This window comes from Gallus gallus, chromosome 19 (genome assembly GCF_016699485.2).
Source record: "Gallus gallus isolate bGalGal1 chromosome 19, bGalGal1.mat.broiler.GRCg7b, whole genome shotgun sequence".
NCBI classification, from domain to species: Eukaryota; Metazoa; Chordata; class Aves; order Galliformes; family Phasianidae; genus Gallus; species Gallus gallus.
The window spans coordinates 9707010-9733896 of record NC_052550.1 but is presented as its reverse complement, the minus strand read 5'-3'; the positions used below and the strand labels follow the sequence as shown (position 1 = coordinate 9733896).

Genomic DNA, 26887 nt, shown 5'->3' with positions numbered 1-26887 from the left:
TAGACCAGAATTCTGCATTTTTATGCCTCAGACACGTGTGGATAATCCTCTTCCTTTCTACTATCCATCACTTTTCATTGAAACTTTCTGGTGTGTTGCTTTTGGTGTGTTTAAAAAGTACCTGTTTCCATGCAACAAACTTATGCTTTTATGATTCAATGAGATCGCAATACGATATTCTGTTTTTTGTTTGTTCTTATGATAAATAAGAAATTGAACAGCTATGCAAGAATGTCTTATTCAGTCCTAAATACCAGTGAATGTGGGTTGTGAGTTTTGCTTGAAGTATGCTTACAAATGACAAGCAAGCCCATGTGTTCTGACATTGTTTTAGGAGGGCACTTTATTTACTGTTAAAATTAAGCTCTAACCTTGGTTATATTCTTATGTAAACAGTGCCATGCAAACATTGTTCCAGGCTGCAGCTCTTCATGTTAGTGTTTAAATATTCAGGAATATTATCAATATCATGCATAAAAATGAGTGCAGTTTGACTTCATTTTCTGAGATCCAGAGAAGCCACTGGGTCTGTAGCTAGTATAAATAGCACAGCAAGTTGGGGATTATTGGCTTTAGCCAACTTACACCAGCTAGTAAACATGTTAGGAATGTAATTCACACATCAGTGCTCCTTTATGCGCTTCTCACAGTGTAAAGGGGAGTTATCTGACATGGGCTAAATTCTTTTAAAGACTCCTATATTTCTGAGGCAAAAATTCAAGTTGAATTCTGAGTTATGTTTATCACTAAATAATAATGTGCAGGAACTGCTATTAGTTTGTGTTCCCAAAACTAAATTGGGTATACTTTGAATAGATCTGCTCAGCTTTCTCAGCAGAGGTGTCTGATCTGCTAAGTGAATTATAGAATTAATTGCTGGTTTAAATTTCAGCCCATGGAGAAGTTAATTGGGTTGCTCTTTGGCTATTATATTAGCCACATGTTAACAGTGAAGGACAATATACTTCTGAAAGGGCATAATAAATGTCCTACTGGGATAACTAACTGCAGATATATCTACAAACTGTTAATTAATGTTGCTAAATAATAGGTGTTTTCTTCAGGACTGATCAAATATATCAGAAGTCCTATCTGCTCTTTAGAAAATAAAATTCAAATGGATGAAAGCAGTACTATGAAGTACTTATCCGTATTCAGCTCTTCCAGCAAAACCAGAAAGCTTCAGTTATTTCATGATTGTTTTTTAACTGAGTTTGAATCTGCTCTCCAGCACTTCCTATGAGAAATTTCTGTATACATCTTGATACAGCAAGTCTTAGCTTCATGCAACTTTACCAGGTGCTTTTATTTTAGTATAATCAGTGTTTCAGATGATTATTCCTGCGGAAAATAAATTTAGACTTCTTTATAAGTTCTCCCAGACTACAGGGAGGCAATAGGTAAAAAAGCAGATGGACTGAAGGCTGTGTGAACTGTTACAACTGGTTACTTCCCTTCCACCCCCCCAGTTCTTTGAAACCTACTAACATCCTTGCTAAGACTGGAGTTTGTTGATGCCTGATGACTTGAGGTGAGGACTGAGCATAAAGATATTGTATTATAGCTGCATCTCCTATAGTCATAACTCAAGTGCAAGCTTTAATGCTTTTATTCTTGGAGCCAGCATTTCCAGTTTGTGCCTAAATTCAGTATCCCAAGCTGCTGTCAGTCATTATGTGGCCAAGTTATGATGTTAATTGAAATGATTCTGGATTTTTTTCCCCGATGCCAAAAATCACTTTGATCAAAATTCTGTAAATGCAGCTTGGAATTTTGACTTAGCTTTTTCAAAACCTGTCCTTCAAAGAAAGGCATATAGATCAATTCAGGTTCTGCTGTGGCTGGTATCTTCCAGGACTTTGCTTTTAAGTTGCTTTTTGCATGTTGAAGTAGCACATCATCTAAAGACAAACAGCTCAGATCTATGTTAGAATCCTTTCTTTTTACTTCAACAAACTTGCATCAACTTCTAAATAAAGGAATTAGTGTTGATTTTAGACAACTAGTCTACTTGATTCACTTTGCTCACTGTGCAATCAAGTATTTGATAAAGCAAGATTTTCTCATACAGAGTCGAACATCCATCCACAATGGAGGGAGGAGTAAGCTAATGCTGATAACCAGAATTTATAAAGGTTCATGGGGGGAGGAGGTGGGAAGGAGTTCTGAATTCTTCTGCTAGGGCTAAATGTGAGTCATCGAACTTACAGCAAGGTGCACCTCTAAAGCAATATGGCATGCTGTTAAATTGTTTAGAAATAGTATAAAAGGGAAAATTCTCAGATGCTGTTTGAATGTTCTACATTATCTTTGTTGTGAATTGCTTGTTTTCAATTAAAATAGTAACTGTCAGGGAAGATGATTCTAGTTCTTTGAAGCCTTCTGGAAGCTAATTCCTAACAGCAGAGGTTGGTCATGCAAGTAGGGTATTCGATAACTCGTTTCTGTATCCCGTCCTTCAGAAGGGTACTTGAGCATTTTGAGAGGGGACTGCAGCGCTATGGTGATGGGAATGGAAGGCCAAATAACCCAGTAGTAGTTCTTCAGTTTTACTCAAAAGATGCTGGGGTATTGTAATGTTGATGAGTGCACTTTCCAAAGCAGTGCTGTGCTGTTACAAATATGTAATTCTCTATGAAATTGTCTTTTTTTCAGAGTTCTGAGTACTGGAGACTATAGTTCTTAAATTATTTCTTATGTGCAGAAACTCTTAACAGGAAATAACGAAGGTTTGGTTCCACTGAGTGCTTTGGAATTGCTCTACGTACCTTTTGTAGGGTATACTTATTAAAAATGTTTTGAGTAGATTACTGATAGTAATAACCTATTCATCTCAAGACTGTGAATTCACTTTTAATGTAACTAGTTAGATGAAAGTGAAATCTTACATGCTGATAAATGTTAAATCTGTGCTGTAGATGGACTTCTCTGCTCTTCTTATTGATGACACTTTAAGTAGTGAGTTGGGGAAAACCAGATAATGGAAATTGATTCTTCTCTGCAGGTCTGTCATACTGTTGGACTTTGGCAGACCTAATCTGTGAAGATAATTAAGGTGCTCTGAATGCTGTAAGTGATATTTTTTTTTCTTTGGCTTTATGGAAATCACTAGGAGCCCATTTGCCCCACGTGGGGAAAAAGGTGAAAATGCCAAATCACAAACAAATGGTGAAAATTAAGTTGATGCAGATTAGTTGTGACTGTACATGTTTGCAGGAATGATTTCTAGACCACATTTTATGGTTAGGAACACTCCTCTTTCCCCTCTAGCTGTGCTGACAAAGGCAGTAGCAGAATCCTAATTTCAAATTGTCAGTGAAGATATGAAAGTAAACAATATTTTGATAGGTTCATCAGGATTACAGACGGATTAGTAATTTGAGTGTGGTGCAGGGAATGTGCTGTTTCTGTGTGTGCTGTATTTGACTGAGAGTGAACACCTGAAGAATTGGTATAGTGTCTTAGCCAGAAAATTCTTGCTGGGAAGTCAGAGGGGTGATAAAAACTTGAGTGGAAAAACAGTGATGCTGGGTAATGGCCCTAGCTGTTATTTAGCATAATTTGTTTGAGTTTTGGGTGGTGTGATAACATAGGAGACATTTAAAATGTCTTTGCTTCAAGCTTCTTGCAGTAGCAGGCTTTCCTGCTTTAAATTCTGCAAATGTGGAAGCATGGCTTCTGGAGCATCTGGGAAGTGGCCCCTGTAGTAGAGGGAATCCAGGAATTGTCTGGTGGGCTACTACAGGGAGACTGGAAACAATGCCATGTTTTTGACCTTGTTTCAGCATTGCTTTAGTATTCTTTAACAGAGTTGCTATTCTCATACCAAAGAAAACATGCAAAGTTCTCTTCTTACCCTCCATTTTTTTTCCCCCAAAATCTGTAAGAATTTCCTGACTTGCAGAACAAAGAGGTTGGAACTAATTACGTAGCCAACGTCTGCACTGTGCTTAGGTATTAAGAGAGTATTTAACACGTATGCTAAACTATTTTCTGACAAGCGAGCCTTGCCTATACACTTCTTCAGGGATGAGGATAGTCTCTTCGGTTTTGGTTCATTAAAGACAAATCCTTGATCAGTTTGTCAGAGTCTTGTTGGAAAGAAAAATATTGCTTTTTAAATATCAAAATTTCGTTAATGGCTCATCAGGCTTTTTGCAACCAGCTACATTGGAGGTTATGATAGTGGAACTGAAGTGATACAATGGCAGACACATCACATATGGATTGCCATTTTGATGGCTTTGAATGGTAATCTGACCCATAAAAACTGAAGCGTAATATGCAAACTGATTTTCCTGGCCTGCCTTATTCTTGATGCCATCTGTGTTGGGATGGAGATTAGCCTGCTCAAAACGTGGCTTGCCAGTTTTAAGCAGAGTGGTAGAGCCAATCACAGATGGATTTAAAAGAATAGCCTCATGTAAACAAGGAAAGAAGGAAGATTTTCCTGAAAGCAGGAAGCATCACTTTAAAGCATATTGTGTCTGTTAAATCCTATGGAACACCTATCATATGGCCTATGGAACACCTATCGGACTTTTCTGTGAGTTCTTCATAGGGACAGAGTAACCTCAAATGTCTTTCTAAAATAAAAAAATAATCCTTAGCTTCCAAATGTTGCTGTTCCACCAGTGTTGCCTTCTATTGCTGTCACGTATATGCAGGGTATCCATGCAACAAGATGAATTACAGTATATTATTTTGTAAGATTTGCATTCTTAATTGGTTATGTGAATCCTGCTGAAGTCATTGCATTTGGTGCACTGGGCCACCATTTCTGAGTTCTTATCCTTGACAATTAACAAAGATCTATCTTGCAGGTGAAGATGAGTACCTGTCTTTCTGCAGTATCTATGCTCAAAACCTAAGGTGTTAAGCTCCCAGTTTTCACTGTAGTCAATGAGGTCTGTCTTCTGCTCAGTTTGAGAACCTGAGCTTTGAAGTTTAATTTAATGACCTTGTCTTAGGTGAAACTGCAAGTGTATCTTGGTACTATTTATAATACAAAAATACATGAAATGATTTTCACTGGTTATAAATATAGTCTATGGAAATCTCCTTTTTCTTTATCCTTTTTAAATAGATTACATTGTTTGAGCTACCATACCCTTTTGCAGCAGGGAAGTGTGTAAAAGAAGGCACTCATCAATGATGCCATGTGCTTGACATTTGGACATCCCTCCAGTCTGCTTTAGGTCTTTTATTTTCAGGCTAAATAAACGCCAATTTCAGTGATGTTTTATCTACTCCCTTTAATTACTGCTGTGGAGAGAAAGTTTCTGCTGATGCAAATGTGTTATTTTGTCATGTCACATCAAATTGCATCAGCCTTATATTTAGGAACAGAAAGAGGGGGAGGCAGAGACAGGATGTGGCTACAAATTGAACTAAAGGGTTTTCTTCAATACAGGCTGAAAATAGACAATTGAGGCAATGATGCTTTTTCAAGCAAAAATCCATGAAAGGGAAAATCAAGTCTGTGACAGCAGAAGTGATAAGCAGGCTGAGGGTGTGAGAAGAGAGAGTTCTAGATGGAGGTGTGGGCTGGTGTCATGGACAAGCTGATGAACTCATTCATGCTGACAACCCCTTGCACTGACTGGTTGGTGAGAAGTAGTTTTAGAATGTTAGAACACATACAGTTATTCTACTTCTGTGCAGGCTAAAAAGTTCTAGCCCTGTTTCTTTCCTGTTTGTTGCAGGGCATGCCACCTGTCCTTTCCTTTGTAATTATTTCACCTTCAAAGATAATTTGGTAGAAGTTCATAGATGCTTATTTTTACCTGCCAAAATTTTAACTAGTGACTTTAATGTAATTTTTTGTGCTACTATACTTCTGTAGTTCTGCTGATAGATGAGACAACTGATGGACATGGAATCTTTCATTCCTAGTCCAGCAACAGGACAAAATAAAAGCAAGCCCCTACTGATGAAGTAAGCAGAACAGATTATTTTTTTTTACGGTATAATGGGTATCAAGCCAGTATCAGCTGGGCAAGCCACTAACAAAAATGCCAAATTAAAACTAAATTGTGATAAATAGACGAAAATTTATAGTAACTATTCAAGTGAATGTAGTGCTTATTCCCAAATAATATTTATATTCTTGAAGCAAGTAATTCTGGTTCTTCAGAAAATACAGTAGCATATTTCCCATGGAAAATATCTTTTGCCCTCTCAGAACTGGGTAGAGAATGATATATTGAAATCAAATACATAAGTTATATGTGTGATATACCGTGCTTTGAAATGATGAGGCTGATTGGAAGCTGGCAATTAAATTCTGAAAAATGGTCTGTTTGAGAAGCATCAGATCTCTGGTGTGGATGTGGTCTGTAGGTGTAGGCACTTAGCAAATTAGAAAAAAAAAATATGCCTTTCTTACAGCTAGGCACTTGGATTCTCTTCTTGGAAGCAATTGGTGACTTCTAGAGATAATATTTTTATTCTTGTCACCGAGGATAATAAAAATGCATTAGAAAAAAACATTGACAGATGTAAAAGCAAAGCAGTATTTCACACTGAAGCTAGACAGGCTGAGGTACCCCATTCTTCATAACTAAGTATTATCAGTCCTCCCAAACTGTAAGATATCAAAGTGATGCTGTAAAGAATTTAAAAACTAAGAGATCATCTTACAACTGGAAAACAAACACCCATGGTGCTGCATCCGTGTACCCAGTGAAGCCTGATGAAGGCAAGGCAAGGTTTGCATCGGGCTTTCTATACAAAGCTGTGGCACATGGGTGCCTGGTAGTCTATGCTCACAGTGAATGGGCTCACAACTGGGAAAAGAGGCACACTGCTGATGTGACTTACAGTGTGAGGAGTAAGAGGCTCATGGCTTAGACAAGGTTGCAATATTTGGTGTTCTGCTGTATGTGACTTTTAGATTTGGTAAATGCATCCCTTCTCCAGGGCATCTGGCTAGGCCATAGATGGTCTGGGAATGCTTACTCCAGTAGTGAAGGGAGGAGGTGAGAAAATCCTCTACAGATTCTAGTAATACTTAAGGAATTTTATGTGAATAAATGCTTTGTTGTTCATTTTCAGGTTCATGTACTTCCCAGCACTTAAGACAATCATGTCAAAATTTTCTTTCTCATGACTTTTTTTTAAGCTCATGAGAAAATTAAAAATGTCTCAGTAAACTGTATTTTCTTACTAAAGAATGCAGTACTATTGTACTTTTTTCAAAGCAAATCACAGAAATATTAAGTACAGGAACAAAAATAGCTTTTTAATAGTTGGCACATTTATTTTGAACTGAATAAGTCTGGAAAATACTAGATTAAAACTGCAGATCAAATAAAGAGTCTGCAAGCTTTCTCCAGATTGTTCATAAAAAAAAAAAACCCACCCAACTGACAACACTGCATCAAGAAAATATTTTTAATTAACGTCTTTTAACTAAAGGAAAAGCATTGTGGCTCTCAAACATATTATTAAATCTGTGTTGTTTAGTTAATAGGATGAGAGAAGACACTTGCAGAGTGCTGTGTCAGATTTATCAGGGCATGTTTTAATTCTAGTTCACTTGCTGGATTTCACAGCTATTTGTCTGGTATTGGGATAATTTAGAGGGCTGTGTAAACCCAGATGACTGTAATGAACTCATTTTGTCTTTGGTTCATTCTGGAAAGAAAAAAAAAAGCTATTTATAGGATATTGTGTATTGTTAGGACTTCTGTTCTTCCTGTTTCTCCAACTTTCTCTGGGCCACTGTCTTTGTGCCATCACCAATAATTACATCAAATTAATTCAACCTAATTGAGTTAATTATTAGATCTGAAGGTTAGCACCGTAACTTTCATTGAACCAAAGCTTTTATCCTCATTTTACTGAGCTTTCATGAATCTGAATCATGGATGAAGCCCAAGGCAGCTCCTTTCCCATAAAATGCTGATGCTGTTCCGAAGAACCACTGTGCCACATTCATTTGCTCATGGGTGATAATGCTGTGTCCATGAGAGGAATGCTCTGGAATTCTGTGTGAGTACCCAAATACTTAAAAAAGAAAAAAAAAAAAATTGAATTGCCCCAGACCCATTCAGTCAAAATCCAGATAGGTGGAATGATCACTAATAGAAATTTAGATACATACGGGCTATTGAACCTGGTCTAGCTAATGCGTATAAAAGAGAATTAGGACATAAGTTCCTAATGAGAATCAGAGGATGATTTCTAGTCTAAGCTCTGCTATTGACTTCCTGTGTGATTTTTGTGCAAGCTACTTCATTTTCTGGAAGCACAATTCTTTTTCTTGAATGTTTTCCCTTCAGAGAGATCTGAGGGGCTTGTGTTGTCTATTTGTACATCTCTGGTTGAGGTGTAATGGGATGTTTGAATTCTCAGCATTTGATGTCCTCAAGATTTGTTCCTATTCTCATTTAAGCAAAGACACTGACTTTGAAAATGGCTGTCAGACAGCTTTCTTTCATATGGGGCAGACAGATGTTTATTTTTTTTCTCAGTGCCGTGGAGAACTATGCTCCCAGTGGGGCCAGATCCTGTAAAGCATGGTTGTTAAAGCCAATGGAGCTGTGCCAGCCTGTTGATATCATTGGAGGTCCAATCAGTGGACAGTGGGAGTTTATTTAGAATTAACAAAACTGGCCTCTTCCAGCGTATGTCTGTTTTCCTTTTGAAAGCCTATCTTAAATCAGAATCGTAGAGAAACAGCAAGGACTAAGCTAATGTAAGCAATATCTCATCTAATCCTCTGCTCAAGCAATGTTTAGACCCCTACAATTCAAATACATTACACTAGCTAACATCTGCCATCGCTGTCAGTTGTGGATTTTCATTGATTCTCTTAGTAGCATCAAATCATGAAGCACTGGAAACAATTATCACATAGCCCTTTCTGGAGTCAGATACTGATTTCCTAAATGAGGGGCTTCCTTTAGAATTTCTCTTTTTTATTTCAAAAGAATACCTTGTAACTTTCTAATATGAAACCCTCATGTATAGAGATGAGTGGTCTCCCAAGGAATAGGGAACTTGTAGGTCTTTTGTAGAACCATTTCAGTTGGAAGGGACACTTAAAGGTCATCTAGTCCAATCCCCCTGCAACAAACAGGGTCATCTACTAGACCAGGTTGCTCAGAGCCTGGCCCAGCCTAACCTGGAAAGCATCTATCAAAGCATAGAGATTGTGCAAGTCTTGCTCAGCAGCTGGCTTTGTGAGGAGCTCTCTTGTGGAATCCCATTGCAGTCAGTGGTTTGAGAATGAGCCTTTGTCTCTGAATGAAAAGCCAGTTGCTGGACTGTACTTTTTCTTTGCAACAAGCTTATTGCAAGCCAGACTTCTCCTTGTTTTTCTTATAAAACAGATTCTTTTTGGGCTAGACTAGGCCATGGAGAGTAACAGTGAAGTTTCTGGGAGAACTTGAAATATGGCTTTAAGAACTCACAAAGTACTCCTGAGATATGGTGGGGCATCTGGCCACATGATTGACTGTTGGTATGGTAACAATCCCTGATTAGTGAACGGTACAAATTAAAATCCTCCTAAAGAGGCTAAACACTCCTAGACTTGAATGTTCTGTAATACTACTGCTTATAAACATTTCTCCCATCAGCAGGCATGTATTTTGCTCATGATGCAGTGGGCCTAGAATTGTAGCCAGAAAGTTATTGTACTACCTGTCATACAGTAATAGGGAGAACCACTATTGCTAATCTGGAGCACTTCAAAATGCAATATTTACAAGAAAGGGAGGAATGAACAGGCAGCTTTGTTTTAATGCTAATGGCAATGAGATAGAATTCACTTCATATTGGGCACGATCTCAAATATAAATAGTTACCAACTTGATCAGTAAGAACTGAATTCATGTTGACTGAACTTGTACTGAGTGGTTTAAAGCTGGGAAGATAAAGTTCTTATAAGATTGTGGCTTTCAGATTTTTTTTTTTGTGAGCTGGAAGTAGTCACCAGGGAAAAAAGAACAGATTGAGTTGCACCTAAACCAGGGAGATTTTTGTCTGTGCCTCTCTTGCTGCCTGAATTTGGCATTTGCTGAGCATGCTGCAAAGCGTATTTGTTCAATTAGTCTAAGCATGCTCATTAATTATCCAAAATTGGATAATCTGGCCTAAGTGTAGGAAGCGTGTTGTCTCACTGGTGTTAGATGGTAAGCCTCCATGTTTCATTTGCTGTGTTTGATGTATTGCATGTCTCTACTTTGTGATACCAAATGACACTGTAAGGTAAGACTCTTGTCCTGCGGCTTTGTTTGCTTGATTCAGGTAAACAGTCTTCTGACCTGCACTCTGAATTGTTTGTGTAATATTTAGGTGCGTCAAAGCGCAACTTTTGAGCGGAACCAGTTTATCCAGCAATTTACCTTTTTCTCTACCCTGTCATCATTGTATACAACTCCGATGATGCAAAGATTGTTTGCACATTTAAATTTTTGCTGGAAGGCGATAGTGTTCGATAGCATTAGGCCTAATACTGAGGCTGACAAACTGCCTGAAGCCTGTCTAACTGACAGCAATTCCTTGTCTACAAGCAGGTCTTTGGATTTTGTTGTTTGGCCAGTTTGTGATCTTCTGTACGCTGATACTCTATAATGCTACCTTTACAGCACAGGCCTGTGTTGTCGTTTAACTGTCATTTGACATTGCTTGGTGCATGCAGCAGAGAAGCAAAGCACAGAGCAGAGGAGAACAGAAATAGAACTGAACGGAACAAGAATGTCTGGATATCATCATTCATGCAATAAGACATTAGAGATTGTATTCAGAATGGACAGAATCCGCAATAATGACAGGCCACAGCTCGTCAGAAATCATCATGTCAAACCAGCAGATCTTAATAAAAGCTCAGCATGCTGGAGAGATGTGTTTATTACAATGTGATTTCAGCATTGTACATGCTCACCCGTACACGAGAAAGGGTGTATCTACAGGGCAGGCCATTGCCCAGGGCTGCAAAGCGTTCGGTAGCTGTGAGTGAATGTGACTTGTAGGGACAGACATTGGCTGGTTTGCCTAAGGCAGCAGAACCCATAGAGCTGGCCTTGAACACAGTGCACTGTTCATTCTTCTGTGACCTTCTAGGAAATAAAGAAAACCTATTACAGTGCAGTAACCAGAGGAGAAGGCATTTACTTCACTGAAACAGGACAAGTCTGCTACTCTGCTGCAGGAAGCTGTAAATATATTTAACAACTTTGTTCAAAATCTGAGGCCATTCCCACATTCCATGCGGGAAGCTGTGAAATGTGAAAGGGAGGACTAGTGTAACCATATACAAAGACAAAAGAGTAGGGATTCTACTGAGAAGCAGCAGTTAACTCGGGTGTCATCCTGGACTGATATCAGATCTTGAGCCAAGATGTTTTGTGGTTAAAGAGGTTTCAAGAGGCCTCCAATTTCATTCTTATTTTGGCAGCTAGATTATTACTTCTCTGCACAGAAAATGTTACCATCTCATTTTGCAGAAATGCCACTTCTGGAATTTATATTCACACTAGTACAAGCAGGCCCAGGGCAGGCATGGCAGGTCAGGTTACACAGCTGAGCTATGAATCTTTAATACTAAGTTGATTGGTGACTTTTTTTAGTCTATTATTGGACATTATTTTCAAGGAGGACAAATAATTTTGGCACCTTATGTTGGAATAGCTTCTTCAGTTACCTAAACACTGAAATCTCAAGATACCTGAAATAATATATATAATATTGTTTTGGAGGGGAAGAAACATCCCAAAATAAGCTATTTCTGTGCTGTTTTATGAATACTTGCGTAGTTGTGAATATTCTGAAGCATCTTCCTAATTAAAACTGCACTAATGCTGCTTAACAGGTACTTTATTTTTTCCTTGTTTTTTTTTTTTAGGAGGTTTGAATGCTCAATCCTAATTTGCAAAATCCACCATGTTTCTTAACAATTTTTGATCAAGTCCAATCAGCCTACTGACACCTGGGGAGACAGTATGGTTTTCTTGAATACACGTTGCGATGAGCTCATAAGAGAATATGGAGCAAGAATCTCAAGCGCTGATACCAGCTTTTGGGTACACATGTACCTTCAGTGAAACAGAGCCAGCTGTGAGGAATAGTATCCAGTGGTTCTCTATTTCCAGTAGTTGTTCTCTTCAACTTCTGTTTTGTGTGCTTGGATTTGTGTGAGGTGGCAGCAGTCAGCAGCAATGTGTTCCCCATCAAGGATCCTGAGATGGGTTGATGGTCAGAGCACAGTGTGGGAACCCTCACGGTCCTAGTGAATAGTGTTCAGCACTGGGGACCCTTGCTGCCCTGTGGGCATGGGGATGTCTCTAAGCTGTCAAGGCAGTGTTCCAGACTGGCCTTGTGTCAATTAGGTGACCAAATTAAGTGGGTATCTCAGCTCCTCACTGGAGCCACTGAAGCCCAGCTTTGGTAGCTATTTAACTAGTCTGAAAGGAGTGAGATTTGGGCTTTTGAGCCATAGGGATTTTTTTTGAAAAACACAGTAGCAGGGGGAGAAAAAGAAACCCCAAACCATCTAAGAGCAGTGGTATAGTATTGTATCAGTATCATGGGTTCAGGTATACACAGGGTCAATTTACAGGCTCGCTAGTACAGAGTGCAAGATTAATTGGCTTTGGTCAGCTTTTGCTTCACTATCTGAATATCATTATCAGGAATGTAAATGATTATGCTACGCAGAAAAATACCACAATAGTCTCAGTGTCTCCTTTTATACTCGTCTCTTTTTAAACAGAGCTTTATCTAAATGCAAATCTGATTTCAGCCTTCTGATTAGGACATTATACAGTCATCCATTCCAGAAAAGCATAATTAGGGTATTATTTTATTTCTGACTCAACAGTTCTTGGTTTAGATAGTTTGTCTGTTGTACTGTGCATAAAATTTAAGTTATCAGAAGGAAATATACGTTATTAGTCACGATTACAGACAGATTTTGTGAGATTGAGGTTTTTTTTTTTCTTGGCAGATAAAAGTGGTAACATTTATGGGATGTTTTTAGAACAAAGACAGTAGTGCAGATTCTTACTGTACTTCATTGTCCTTTGTGTGTGTATGCATAATGGGCAAATTACCTCGAGTTACGATGCAAATGGTCTAATACAGTGTGGTGTACAAGCACAAAGTTAAATATTGGAAAGAGGTAAGTCTACACTATTGCATTATGCTAAGGAACTGTAGAAATTCATTAGGTTATTCTGATTAAATAGCTATTCTGCCAAACAGCCATTAGGTTTTCTGTATCCTGTGGTAGACTTAGTGAAGTATGATAAGAAAGGTAACGGTTGCTTTTGGGAACTGACGTAGGATTTTAGCAAATTTGGGAATTTTTGTAGGAAGAATAAAGTTTTTTACTCAGTAGAAGATAGCTAATGTGAGTTGTGCTGTCATTATAGCAGTTCAGGGAAATTGCTATGAGGGAAAGTTTCTCCCTTCTGCTGTAAGCATGGAGGCTTTCTCAAATTAAAGTCTTTACAGTGGCTGGTGATTGTGAATTCAGCAAGCTGTACAGTGCCTTCTCAGCACTCTCTTCCTTCCAGCCCTGCTGGTGATGTCATCCAGCCCCAAGAAAAGCAAGAACAAATCAGTTTTTCTCTGCTGTACTTCTACTGCTTTTGCTGCTGGTGGGTATTATGCATCCTTCTTCCCATCTTCGTTTTTATGACCATTATAAGTTTAAAAGAAGATTAAGAGAATGTCAAGGGCAGGCAAGTCTTTTTATAATAAACAATGAACATGTTTTAAAGCTTTGTTTTGTGCTGGGAGAGGCCTGCTCTTACGACTCGTAAGTGAAAACTGCTGATACTGAAGAAACACGAGACCCTTAACCTTCCCTGTCATACCCTGCTGTTTATGAGAACGTTTTCTGTCACTGTGGTTGATCATCTTAACCAGCACTGTAAAAATCTATGAATGAGATGCCCAGTGTGCCTAAATAAAACCGAAACCTGCTCTGGATTAAGTTCTTTTATTATATTCCTGTTTTCATGGCAGGTCACAGATTCAGAAGCATCCTACCTGATTTAGGATTGTAACTGCAGGATGTGTATTATAACCCTTGTTTTGCTACTCCTGCGTTCAATGGAGAGAAGATTAGGGAGCAGTCAAGTCTGTGTATTACCTGAGCCTCATTTTGGAGTTTCTTTATCGTTCTGCTGGTTGGAGGGGTGGCACAGGGATCTCTTGCTGAGCTGCAAGAGTATCATTACCCTTTTTTCTCAAATGCCAAAGTGGAATGAATCCAAACAACAACAACAAAAAAAGCGTGTGACTGATGTTTGGCATAGGTTTCATTGTAAGGAGAGAAAATCTTTTAGTGAAGAGATTGGAAGTGAATGAGAGATGAACCTCATTCTGGGGGTGTTCAGGTCAGTATTTTAAGTTGAATGTCTCAGTGCAAATCCATAATTAGCACATTCGATGAGCTGGCAGATTGAGTACTTGGGCTGGAACCATTTTGAAAAGTCAGCTCTTAGTCTGTGTCTCTGAATTTTTGTAACATCTTTTTGCCCAGTATTTAAGTCCTGTAGTGGGTGAGGGTAACTGACATCTATTAAACAAATATGAGTAAACAGAACTGGAATCAAACAAGCATAATGAAAAGATTACAGTAACAGTGAAGAACAAACTTATTGTACTCATGGTGGAAGAATGGTTTTCTAATTGTTCTCGAACCCTAGTGGAAGCCATATTTTGGCTGTGAATAATTCCCAAGAGGTATTATTGTGAAGTCTTACCTCCTCTCTCTTACTTTACTAATAGAACACATCAAATATTCAAAACCAGACACACCCTAGGAAGCTCAGAGTGCACTGAACAACTCATCTGTTTCAGACAGAGAAAGATGGGACTGTTCAGTGGTGGGTGAGGTTTTCCAACCTCTGTGACCTGCCAGTTCAGTTTTGTCTTCTCAACTCTGAGAGGAGGGAATGACTGGCAGAAGGGAAAGCTTGGGAGGATGGGAGCCAGATAACTGAAGTTTTCATGCCCACAAGACATTGTGATTTCACGCTTGGCTGTGGTGTGAAGTGTTTCAAAGTTAACTCCAGTCAACATGTACTACATCTACTCTGAGTTACCTGTAAATAAAGAAACAAAACTTCCTGCACCTTGTGTGTGGAATCTTTCCTTATATGTTATACTATTTGAGTCCTGAAGATATTTATTTTAGAATTCAGTAATAATAACCAAATGAAAATTAACCTGTTAAATTTGATCCACTTTTTGTTTCTGATGTGTATTAGGCTTCTGGCACTGTGTGCAAAACCACAGGACTACCAATTGCCATATTTGATATCGGCATTGCTCATCTATCCATCTCGGGATCTTTCCTTATCTACTTTCTAAGATCCCCTGAATGTCAGTACTTTCCCAAGGGTTGTGTAAGGAAGTGACCAACCTAAATTAGGTTTTAATAGTTTTTACTTCATCAGCTCATGAGATAGCACTTAAGTTACTCCCTTAAAACTCATCTTTTTCTCTTGAGGTCTAGAAAAAGTTTTCCTTGTGAAGCGTCATCATAGCTTTTCTTAGGGACTTTTGTGGCATCCCTCATTAGCTGTGACCCTTTATTTTCTAAGGAACTGCAGAAACTCTGTTACAAAACTTGCCTGTTGATAGCAGCTAAGCAGCTGGCAAGCTATATTGTGTGCTGTATTAGTCTGCACAAAAGCATGTTCGGATTGCTGTCACCTCCTCCCCATTCCCATCCCACCTGTTTGGCTCATCTGCCTCATCCTGTGACTTGTCATTAGTCTGCCTTGTAAATAGTTTGTGGCAGAAACTTTTTCATGAGATATGTGTATAGGTGTACACAGAAAGAGGAAGTACCTACTGTGATTGAGCCTGAGCTCTTGGCTGAAGATTATGGGCACAGTTCTAATGCAGATAATAATGCTAATATTGCAAGGCTTTTTCTCACAAGTCTTCTGCAGACAAAGAGCTCTACAGCAGGAACATCTTACAGGATGTTGCATTTTTGAATCCAGCTACCTGTTGTTGAATCACTATAGTATAAATTTCACCCAGTCTTCAAACTCTTCCTGTGGCTTAAGCTTTAAAGATACTGCTGTAAATGAGCAGAGCTCTTGTTCCTATTTAGAGAGATGCTCATTTGTACCTACTTGATTCCACCACAGTCTGTTGTATTTTACTGAAAATAGAGATCACAGTAGTAGATATCTCATTATGATGGGCATTTCATAGATACTCAGTGAATGGCTTTTTGCCACCGTGAGAAGTGCTGGTGTCTGCAAGTGTTCATATTGCAGGTGCTTAGAAAGATGACTTTTTAAATGTTCCTGCGTTATTGTCCTAGGGTATTTATTCTGTTGTGCTTCAAAATTCTTGAGAGAGACTAAATTCCACAGCAGATGGGAACAAATCTGTATCATGTTCAACAGAAAATTTCTACTATTCTAGTCACTTTTTACCCACTTATAGATTTTTTTTTTTAATATAAATGTAATTGTCTGTGCATGGGGTTTTATTTTAAGCTGACAAATTCTGTCTTCGTGTAGTTATAATACATCATTCAATTGGAGCAGTTTTTTGTTATCGTCAGGAGCTCTGTCTACTTGGAAACTGAAAGGATGTAAGGAACTCTAAGGTATGACCCTTTCAAATCTGTGAGAAAGTTAATGTGAATTCTGAATGAATTTTTTATGAAATCTGAAGGGATTACAGCACCGTGTCTGATTCAAGAGTGCAGTGATCCTGCAGCAAATGTTTGAAGGTACCAGGAACTTTATTCTCTGTTTCTGTCAGCATATCAAAGAAAGTTAATGTTGTATGAATGATGAGATGTAAACCTCCATAACCTACTCCTTTCTAATGGGGAGTTGCCCAAATAATTCTTCCAGTTTTTAGTATGTTTGTGATGGGACCTGCATGGATTGTGTTATACTGTGAGGTCAGCTCTGAGCTGACTGAAATACTCTGAGATGTTGCACGTACTGTGGTATTTCTTAAAGAGCTGTTGTGAAATACGTTTGGATCCAAAGTACTTAGAAACAATACAGTTTGTGTTTAAATTGCAGCCTTTACATTTTTTCTGTTCATTTTGCAAACTGTTGGAGAAGTATTGCAGCTTATTAGAAATAATCAGTATGATCCTTAGCAGCCTATGCATAGGATAGTTATTGTGGTATTGTACTCAGAAATCGGCCAGACATTACTTAAGGAAAACGTAAATAAATCCACATGATGGGTAAGTGTTATAACGGGTGCTGAAGTACTGATGTACACTTACTTCATTATTCAGATACTTATGTATTATCTTTATTCTTAAAAGAGTAATGATGTAGAAGTGCTATTTTCCAAATGTTAATTTAGCTCTCTGCAGATGGTAACCATCTGTTAAATGACAAGTCCTTTACAGTATTTGAGTAGCACTTTATATAGTTTGGATGGACATATTGGTGCAATACATAAATGTAGTTACTGAGGTGATACTTGCTAGATTTGTTCGTTTTCTGTTGCTGTTCCAAAAAACAGAAAATTTTGAAGCTCTCAGTATTTTTTGCATATCTTCTGTAATTTGAGTTAAAGCTTGACATTCACAATCCAGTCCACAACATAATCTTGAGAGAGTCACAATGCTAGGAAATATTTTTAAAGTACAACATAACTCATAGCAATTATAAAGGCCCTAATTCTACAATGTCACCACGTGGATGAGCTCTTACAGATACAGGAAACACTGAAAGCTTTTATGAGCCTCAGGATCATCGTGGCTTAACAAGCAAACAGCTCTCTTGGAGCTGGCAGTACTTCTTTATTTACTGTTGTTGCTTTTTTGTTTGTTTGTTTTGGAGGGAGGGTGGTGGTTGTTGGTTTTTTTTACTAGGAAAAAAACTAGCATTGTATTACAATATAGCTTAGTGTTACAGTAGTGAAGTGATCTTCTCTGCACATTTGTCTGTAAACTAAGCAAATTCTGATGCATTTCATATTGTTTTCTTCTAAAGATTTTTTTCAAGTTATGGTGCTGAGTTTTAATTTACATGCCTTGCTTTTGTTGTTGTAAAATTGCCTTATGCTTTTATTACTTTGATTTTGATAAAATTCAGTGAGTATTCTGTTTTGTGTTCTTGACTTTTCCACAGCTGAAAAGCTTGATAATGGCTCCACTTCCCAATGCTGAATTAGTTCGGAATTCGTTGCAGTTATATCGTTATTTGCTCCGCTGCTGTAAGCAGCTTCCTGAAGAGAATATTCGTCAGCATTACAAACATGCAATCAGGCAGGTGAGAAATGTAATTCTTTTCTATTATTGAATTCACAGTGGTGTTGTAGGTTTTTATTTGTTTGTTTTTTCCTCCTAAAATTAGGACCAATTTCTTATAACTCCTGGAACTTAAAAAAAAAATAAAAAATAAAAAAAAATTTTAAAAAGAAAGAAAAAAAGTCCTTTATAGGCTTGAAACCTCTGTGGATTCAGAGGATTATATGGGGATTATGTGAAGGAGCATTTGATTTTGTTTGCTTTCCTTTGTTTTCTTGTCAGTTCTTGTGTTAGTCAAGATAGTGAACAACAATAGTGTAGGCAGGTGCTGTGATGTATACTTTTACCTTCTCAAATCAAAAGTTTGTTGGCATTAAATTTTCTTCAGGGTTTAAAAGTGATCCTTATTTAAACAATGGGTGCATTGAGTTAGCTAGTCGGTGTAATGCTTACATGAAATGTTGCAGAGTTTCAAAGTTCATGCTGATGAAGATGATCCTGATAGAATACAGCAAATTATTAAGAGAGCCATTGAGGATGCTGACTGGGTCATGAACAAAGTAAGTGCATCAGATTGTCTGAACTTTTTTCTGACTCAGTTCAAAATGAAGAAGAAAACACTACAAAACAAATTATGAATAGCAAACTGTTGTACTGTTAGGGACACTGAAGTATCCAAGTGAAAGAAAATAACCAGTCTGCTAGGTTTATGATTGCAGTGGTTCCCGTTTGAAAATTCATCTTTGTCAGTGTAAAATTCAGTGTATTATTTTGAACCATTGATGTTTTAAGTTAGTGTACATGTAATTTGTTTCCATTAAGAATTATATTAAATTTCCATAGTAGTGACTAATGTAAATATATCACAGAGGAAAGATGTGAAATTTTTGCAAGTCACTGTTTGTAGATACTCACTGGCTGCATTCCTAACAGGAATCTATCCTCTCTTAGTCATTTCACTTAAATCTGAAGAATGGTTGGTGTTTTTTTCAAGTCTTGTCTGTGGCTGTACAGGTCAGGATTAGACAACACAGTGGCAAAATTGTGGTAATCCATTTACTCGTAGTTATCACCCAGTGGAAATGCATCTTTATTATCATAGTAGCAAAAAATATCACTCAAGCTATCAGTTCTGCAAGGTCCACATTGATGTATGCTAGCTGAAAAATTGTGGAATAACAAACCAGATACTTAAATAAAAGAATGTACATTGTGTGCCAATAGACAGCTGAGAGTACCTGGACTTCCTTGGATTTAAATCTGTCTGGTGAACATGACACGTTAACATGGATTTCTCAGTATAATGAAAGAAGTCAAAAATTCCACTTGCTCTAAGTATCTGTGATTTAATCTACTAAATTACTGTTAAGTCCTTATCTCTGTCAGTCCATGAAATGCAAATAAGAATTGTTACAGGAGCAAGCAAGCACAGATTAATCATAGATTACAAAATTATAGTAGCAGCTAAATCCCAGCAGTTACAGTCTAGTAAATAACTGTCTGTGCATGAATCGGATTTTGTTTGCTGTACAACTATGAAAAGCATCATTCAGACTCTGCAACTAAGAGGAAGATCAGATTCACAGTGTTCATGAAAACAAATATCTCCATTACTTTATATTGTAGATGGAAAGCCCATCACATCTCTGTTGAACTGAAAGGAAACAGATAATTTTGTGTAGATGAGTAGACTTGTAAATCCTTGACAGTAAGAATCATTGCTTTTAGTTACGCATTTTTCTCCACTAATAACTTTTTTCCTTTAGTATAAAAAGCAGAAGTAGAAGGATGAAAACAAGAATGTCATTGGTAAACATCCTTAGATGACATCAGTCAAGTAAGTCCAGTACTATAGTAAAGTTATTGCTTGCAATTTTACCTTACTTAGTGCAAATACAGTATGAGTAATTAATAAATAATAAATATTGCTCTGTTAATTGTTCACATTTGGTGAGTTATTCCCACATGAAAAAACTTAACCACTATCTGTGCATAAAGGTCTGTACTGAGAGCCTGCAAATTTGGGAAGTCCTCATTGAGGATGAGAGCAAACTTCTCTTCACTTGATTGTGCATTAAATTACACTGTTAGATCTGGATTCTTGGTGGTATAGCACTGTTTGATATGCTTAGTCTGTAAATTGTTTGCTTGGTAACAGTGTTCTTTTGTTGAAGTACCAATGAGTTTGGGCTTATGTTTATGTAATGTTCATATCTAGTAGCAGAGGGAAAGGTATAGGTTACTGAGTGGAGAACATTGCAATGAGGACTTTAAGCCCATCTGAAGTTTGAACTACAGTATCCTGTTGATATCCAGATTGATTAGTCTCACCTCTTGTCCCTACATACAGACACCTTCAGTCCACTCTGTAGGTTTACACTTGAACTAATGTTTGTCTTTTCTTGTTTTAATACAGTTGCATATCCCCAGTGACCCTAATTTCTAAACTCTCCAGAAAAGACTCCATTCAGCTGAGTTCTGTGCACTCAATGGCATGATCACTGAAATATGCAATCTTGTACAGGTATAAAGGCTTTCACATCTTTTTGAATTGTGTAATAAACGTCCTTTAAAAATTGAAGTCTATGTTCTTTTTAAAAAAAGACAATTTTGCTGCCATAATAAATTTTCATTGGTTAAAAACTCAAACACTGTCTATCTTAATTAAATTTAGGGATGCAAGGGTTTCCTTCTGCTGCATCTTTTTAACTGTACTTGGAACTTTCTGCCTCCAGATGGCAGCACGTGCCACTGTAAATGTGTGAAGTCCTAAGTACTTGAGGGTTAGATTTGTTTGTTTTTACTGTTTCCAAACTGCTGAGCTTATTCACCTGTGAAAGTAGAACTCAAGTGCTAAATGAGATCTGTTCTGGGCTCCAGACCTTATTTTTTCATTTGGCCATGGGAGAAACAATCTTAGTTCCAAGTAATCAAACAGAATTTCAGACAAGTGCTGTAAAAGAAATTAAGACTGTAATGTGCAAGTTCATACCATAAAGTATTGTATCAAAGTTTTTTGTTCATATCTGCTCACTTTATACCCTACTCATCAAGCATTCTTTCACTCTGTTATTCTGTCTTCTACCATCTTCGTTATTGTCTTCTCTCTGACCCTTCATCTTCCACATCATCTTGTACATCTTCCATTTTTGTAGCTTCTGTTCTGTATCTTCTTCAATTCTGGTCTCTCTCATCTTGTCCCTTGACCTCAGTTCTTTCTCCTTCCCAGATACTTTTCTGATATTTGTAGATACATCAGAAGATACTAAGGTATTACATAGAGGGCATCCTTCTGCTTAATTTCTAATAATAAAGAATGAAGCTAGTAGAATGGATGCAAGTTTTTCTTCATATGGGGAAAACTACTTAAATACATTTCTGGAAAGCACAGCTGTTTTCGGTTGTCTTTCCAATATAGTTTGATGCAAGGTGGCGTACTATATATTTCAGCCTTGACATTTGACATGGAGTATACAGTATATGAAGCCAAACACAAGTAGAAAAGCTCAAACAGGTTTGAAGATAGACATAGGAATGTGTTATCTTTAATCAAGAGCAAAAAAACAGCTGACTAATATGGAGGAGCAGTGGCAGCTGTATTTTAGTACAATATTGAAAATATTGAGACTCAATAACAGTAACAGTGTATGGAAACATACTGGTTTCCCAAAATTTAGGTGTAATTTGCTCAATAACCCTCCACTGCTTTAATTGTCCAACTTTATGTAGTACGAAACATGATGTTTTGCTCAGTTAATAATTTGATGTTTATATTATTCTTACATACATAGTATTTCATTTGTGAACAGCTCAACAGAGAATACACCAAGGAGCTGTAAGATGCATGTGTGCAGCTCCAAATGTCTGAGGTGCCAGCTGAGATCTGGGAGCATCAGTCAAGAGGTATGAGGGTTGTAATTGTTATGGCAGACCAGGAATTGTGAATTTTAGTCTTTGGAAACTGGTAGAGTATGTACTTCTTTGTAGGGTGTAGAGAGGAAACACAGTTAAGGCAGGAGACAGTACAACTAATATTTTGATAATTTTAAAATATTAAAAAATAGTAAAATAATAATTCTAATGCATTGTAGTGGCTCAGTGTTATGAGATGCCTGAATCATTTTTTTTTCAGTAGCACAATTTGAGGTGAAATGCATTGTTTTATTCAAAATGTAGATGAGAACTTGAACTCTGAAACAAAATTTGAGCAGGGATCAATACTTCAGACCAAAATTATTATCCAGAAAAATTTCTTATCAGAAGTCACTTGATTATGGAGGTGCCCTAATTTACCTGTCACTCTCCCTGTTTGAACTGAGAGTTTATACAATAAATTGAATTTTCTTCAACTGTGTGCCTTTCTGGTTTCTGCAGCCCTGTCCATTTCCTGAGCTATTCCCTTTTTCACCAATCTCTTAATGCAGTGTTAATGTTCTGTGCTAAAGATTCTGTCAATTGCTGTGAGCAGACCCATTGTGGGAAAGACCTGTACAGTCATATGCATACCTTGATTTCTGCTGCTCATGTGGGGAAACTTAATTGTTAAGTCTCAGCCAGGGTTCTCTTCTGGTGGTTGCAAAGGAAATATCAGTGCCAAATGGATTTGTTCTTTTGTGTTTCCATATTTGGTCATGTAGAATTTTTGAAAATAGAGATGTTGGGTGCAAGTTAATATATTGCATCAACAGTTTAATGCATTGACTTCGCAAATAGGGCCAAGCCTATTCTGGTTATTGCTTCCTTATTTCAGTAAAAAAACCCAAACCTATTTCTGTACTTCTATATCATGCCAGTTCCGGTAAATAATGGACTGTTGATAGGTATATGCAATAACTGAACTTCAAAGTCCCATGTTTGCTAGACCCAATTATTGGCAAAGTAAACATTCAGTCACCAATGCTGCTTTCATCAGTTTTCATTGTGTTTACAAATTAACAGCTACATTCTGGAAACAACAGTTTTGCAGCTGGTTACTATAAGACCATAAGTCAGTAACTTCTAAGTGGTCCTGTACTGCTGGGGGGTGGCCTTGTCTGTACATAGCCTTTGAACAGGTAACTGTCAGTTATGCTACCGACAGGGTTTCCTGGGAAGATTGTGCAAAGCAAACATTAGAACAAAGGAAAAGACAGTTATGAGACTTCTGCTTAATAGATTGGGTAAATTACTTTTAATTTTTGAAGTATGGACAAAAAGATTGTTTGGATCACATTTCAGCTGTGGAAATTGAGAAACAAGGTCTTAGTAATTAGTTCCAGGTTATACACTTATCAATATTGAGTCTAAGACTAGAACCAAATATGATGCTTCACTTTCTCTCTCTCTGTCTCTCTGTCTCTCTCTCTCTCTCTCTCTCTCTGAAATATTGGCTGAAAACTTATGGAAAACGTCTGTACAATGTAAATATGGAAATGACATATCTCCAAAGACTACAACAATGACAATTTACTAGTCAGTTAGTTGAAACATTTTGTTTAGTCTGTAAATCTTGCTCTTAAGCCCAGCAATATGTATTGAAGGATCTCCTTTTAATTACCAGCCTCAGAGCTTCATGCAGAAGCTTTCTGTTTAGTCTTTCCTTTTTTTAGTTTGTTGATATCAGATTTTTGTACTTACTAATTAGATTGTAAATGTGTAGTCCATCTAAAATACAAGAAAATATTCTACACTTTCCATACTTAAAAAGATGCATGTCTTTCTGATCACATTTTTGTGCCAGAGATACCAATCTCAGTTCATTCTTGTCACTGAAAATTATTTGAGCCTTCTGTATACTGAATAAATACTTCCATCTCAAGACAGGTTTTTTGTAACACCATTTGTCAATAACTGAATATTCTTTAAATCATTCTTCGTACTTCAGCACTTTGTGAACTTTCTCACATGATTCATTATGTGAATTTTTGTGTAGAGACACATAAGCTTAAGAATTTGATGCTAAATAAAGACATCTCTTCTGGGGCATTTGAGTTATTTTCAGGTGTCATAAAGAAATGTTGTATACTGCTATACTATAAAGATCAAGTGTACACACTGTTTCTGAGAAAAATAATATTCACAGTGATGTTTCTTAAGGGAAACAGTTCCTTAACTGTGGGTAGCTTTCAACTTGGCATTACAAAGAGTGCCTCATATAAAGCTCTGATAAGGTGCAAACTGAACAAATAGCACTGTGCCTCTAAGTCTTAAATGCTCAGTATCATAATATTCATCGTTGATGTCCTTGACCTTAAGCTGTAAGAACTAGTTTTTAAGGCTATATGCTTCACAATGTAGTATCCTTTGGTGTTATCCAAAATAGCACATGTTTATTTGAAAAGTGAATGGTCTTTTTGTCACAACTGTGTTCTAAGGGAAGTGAATAACTCATTTAGATGGCTTTAAAATTTGCTTGCTGCTTGCTTGGTCAGTTGCTTTGCTGTGGTCTTTCAAACTGCTCAGGGATTGGGTATTTCTTCTTGAGTGTAAGTCAGCTGGCACATCTTTCAACTTTTGTATTATTTGATGTAATTTATCTTATACTTCTGTAAGCCAGGTTTTATGAAATAGTGTTAACTGAAATACAAACCAGACATCAAGTATTCCTTTCAGCTTATAATTAATCAGGGCAGGCATTAGGGAAAAAAAAAGTCTGTTCTTTGAAGAATGTTTTCTGTTTTCCTCATAGTTGTTTGCTGATATTTTAAATAACTTTGAACAGTTCAGAAATAGAGGGTGATATCTGTCACTTACAGCTAGAACTTAGCAATATTTTTATTTATCATTAATTGAAGAGATCCCTGGCACTGTACACTTAGAGAGAAACCTTGTGTACTTAAGTAACCTCTAGAGTATGAGGTGGAGAATTCTGGGCCTACTCTTTATTGCCCTAATGTGGGAACTGGGAGGTCTAAGAGGTTAATTTCTTATCCTGTTGTTATCAACCTGGATGACTATTTTCCCAGGTTAGTTGTATCCTGCATTACTCCATTTAGATAAGGATTAACTTGAATTTTGAATCAATTACTTCTGAGCAAACTTTATTTGTATGTCTAACAACTTCATATAAAATACTCTTTCCTCTGCTGCCCCACAGTATTGAACCATTTCATTACATTTGTGCTTTCTTCTGCCGGCATTAAAATTCAACTATTTAAAAACTAGTGTACTCTGTGTACTTATATTATTATAGCTTATTTTTTGCCCCGTCTTTCATACCCTTCCATGTCTTTTGAAAGAAGTTTTAATATGGTCTTTTTCTTCATATTTCTTGCTGTTCTGCAGAACACATTCTAAAAGTAAATATTGAGTCATAAAATTAACAATAAGTTCTTGTAACTGATTGATTTCTGTTCTATATTAGGTAATATCACACAGGAGTCTTACTTTCATTTTCTCGGTGGTCATTTCATTGACAGAAAGTCAGCTGGTATAAAAGAAGGAACAAGGAAAACAGTTATGTTTCAAAACATCAAACATGGAGGGCCACAAAAATGATCCCAGGGGTGGAACACCTCCCCTATGAGGACAGGCTGGGAGAGCTGGGCTGTTCACCCTGGTGAAGAGAAGGCTCCAGGGAGACCTGAGGGCAGCCTTCTAATGTCTAAAGTGAGGTGAAAAAAAGAAGGGGACAAACTCTTTAGGAGGGGCTGTTGTGATAGGCCAAGATGATATAGTTTCAAACTAAGAAAAGGGAGATTAAGTTTCAATATAAGGAGGAAGTTCTTTACAATAAGGGTGTTGAGGCAGATTGCCCAGAGAGATGTGGGTGTCCCATCCCTCAAGACACTCAAGGTCAGGCTTGTCCAGGCTCTGAGCACCTGATTGAGCTGTGGATGTCTGTTCATTGCAGAGGAGTTGGACTAGATGACCTTTAAGGGTCCCTTCCAACTCAATTCTTTGATTCTGAAATCAAAGTTAGTAGACTGGAAAATATGATGACAGCAGACACAGGCAATAGGCAGTGTTTCCTGGTGACTCCTTCAGGATACTCACTAACCTGAGGACTGAGTTTTCTTCCTATAAATAAAGTCTTTGGTTTTCCACAGTTGTGTAACTGCAAGAACTTGTTTTATTTTCTGTTTTCAACTCCCTTTAGAGATCATAAAGCAGCGTGTTTAATTGTTTATAGTGGAGAATGCAGACAGCTATTGAATTACAGGCTCTACCTGAAGAGCTCTGCAAAAGTTATCGTCTGTTAGCTGGAAGTACATCAAACAATAGGCTGTAGCTTTATAGCCAAGATTTTCAAAAGTAATTCTCACATTGCTTTTAGGTACTTGGGAGACCTTAGGAATTATGCTTTAGTTAGTCTTGTCTGTTTCACTGTACGACCATATTGCTTCAGAACAATAAGATCACTTTCTGGACTGCTGTTTCATATTCTATCTTATTCTTTTGGATTACATACATAATAAGAATATGAATATTATGAATATAAGAATACTATACAGAGAATAAGCCAGGGTCTCTGGCTTATTCTCTGTATAGTAAGGCATAGTTGCAACTACAATTAATAACTAGGTTGAAATGTGCAAGATGGAGTAAACAACAGTACAAAGTGGATCTGCATATTATATGTGGTGGTGGGTTTTTTTTTTGTTTTGTTTTTAAGAACCAAGGCAATTAGAACTTTTACCCTGTCTGTATTATCTCAAATGCTCTTTCTCTTCCCCTTCCAACATTATGTTCAATGTC

The 26887-nt window shown here is 37.3% G+C and overlaps 1 protein-coding gene across 13 annotated transcripts in view; it reads left to right on the top strand.

Annotated features, from left to right (window-relative positions):
* Positions 1–26887, top strand: part of LYRM9 (LYR motif containing 9) — a 43541-nt gene that overhangs the window by 8299 nt on the left and 8355 nt on the right. For 6 of the 13 annotated variants that reach the window (XM_040649986.2, XM_040649985.2, XM_040649992.2 and 3 more), the window contains 5 exons: positions 18093–18233; positions 18679–18771; positions 19978–20048; positions 20628–20735; positions 22021–22114. In XM_040649986.2, the coding sequence (XP_040505920.1) occupies positions 18108–18233; positions 18679–18771; positions 19978–19995 (237 nt within the window). In that variant the 5' untranslated portion in view covers positions 18093–18107 and the 3' untranslated portion in view covers positions 19996–20048; positions 20628–20735; positions 22021–22114. 13 annotated transcript variants of the gene reach the window in all.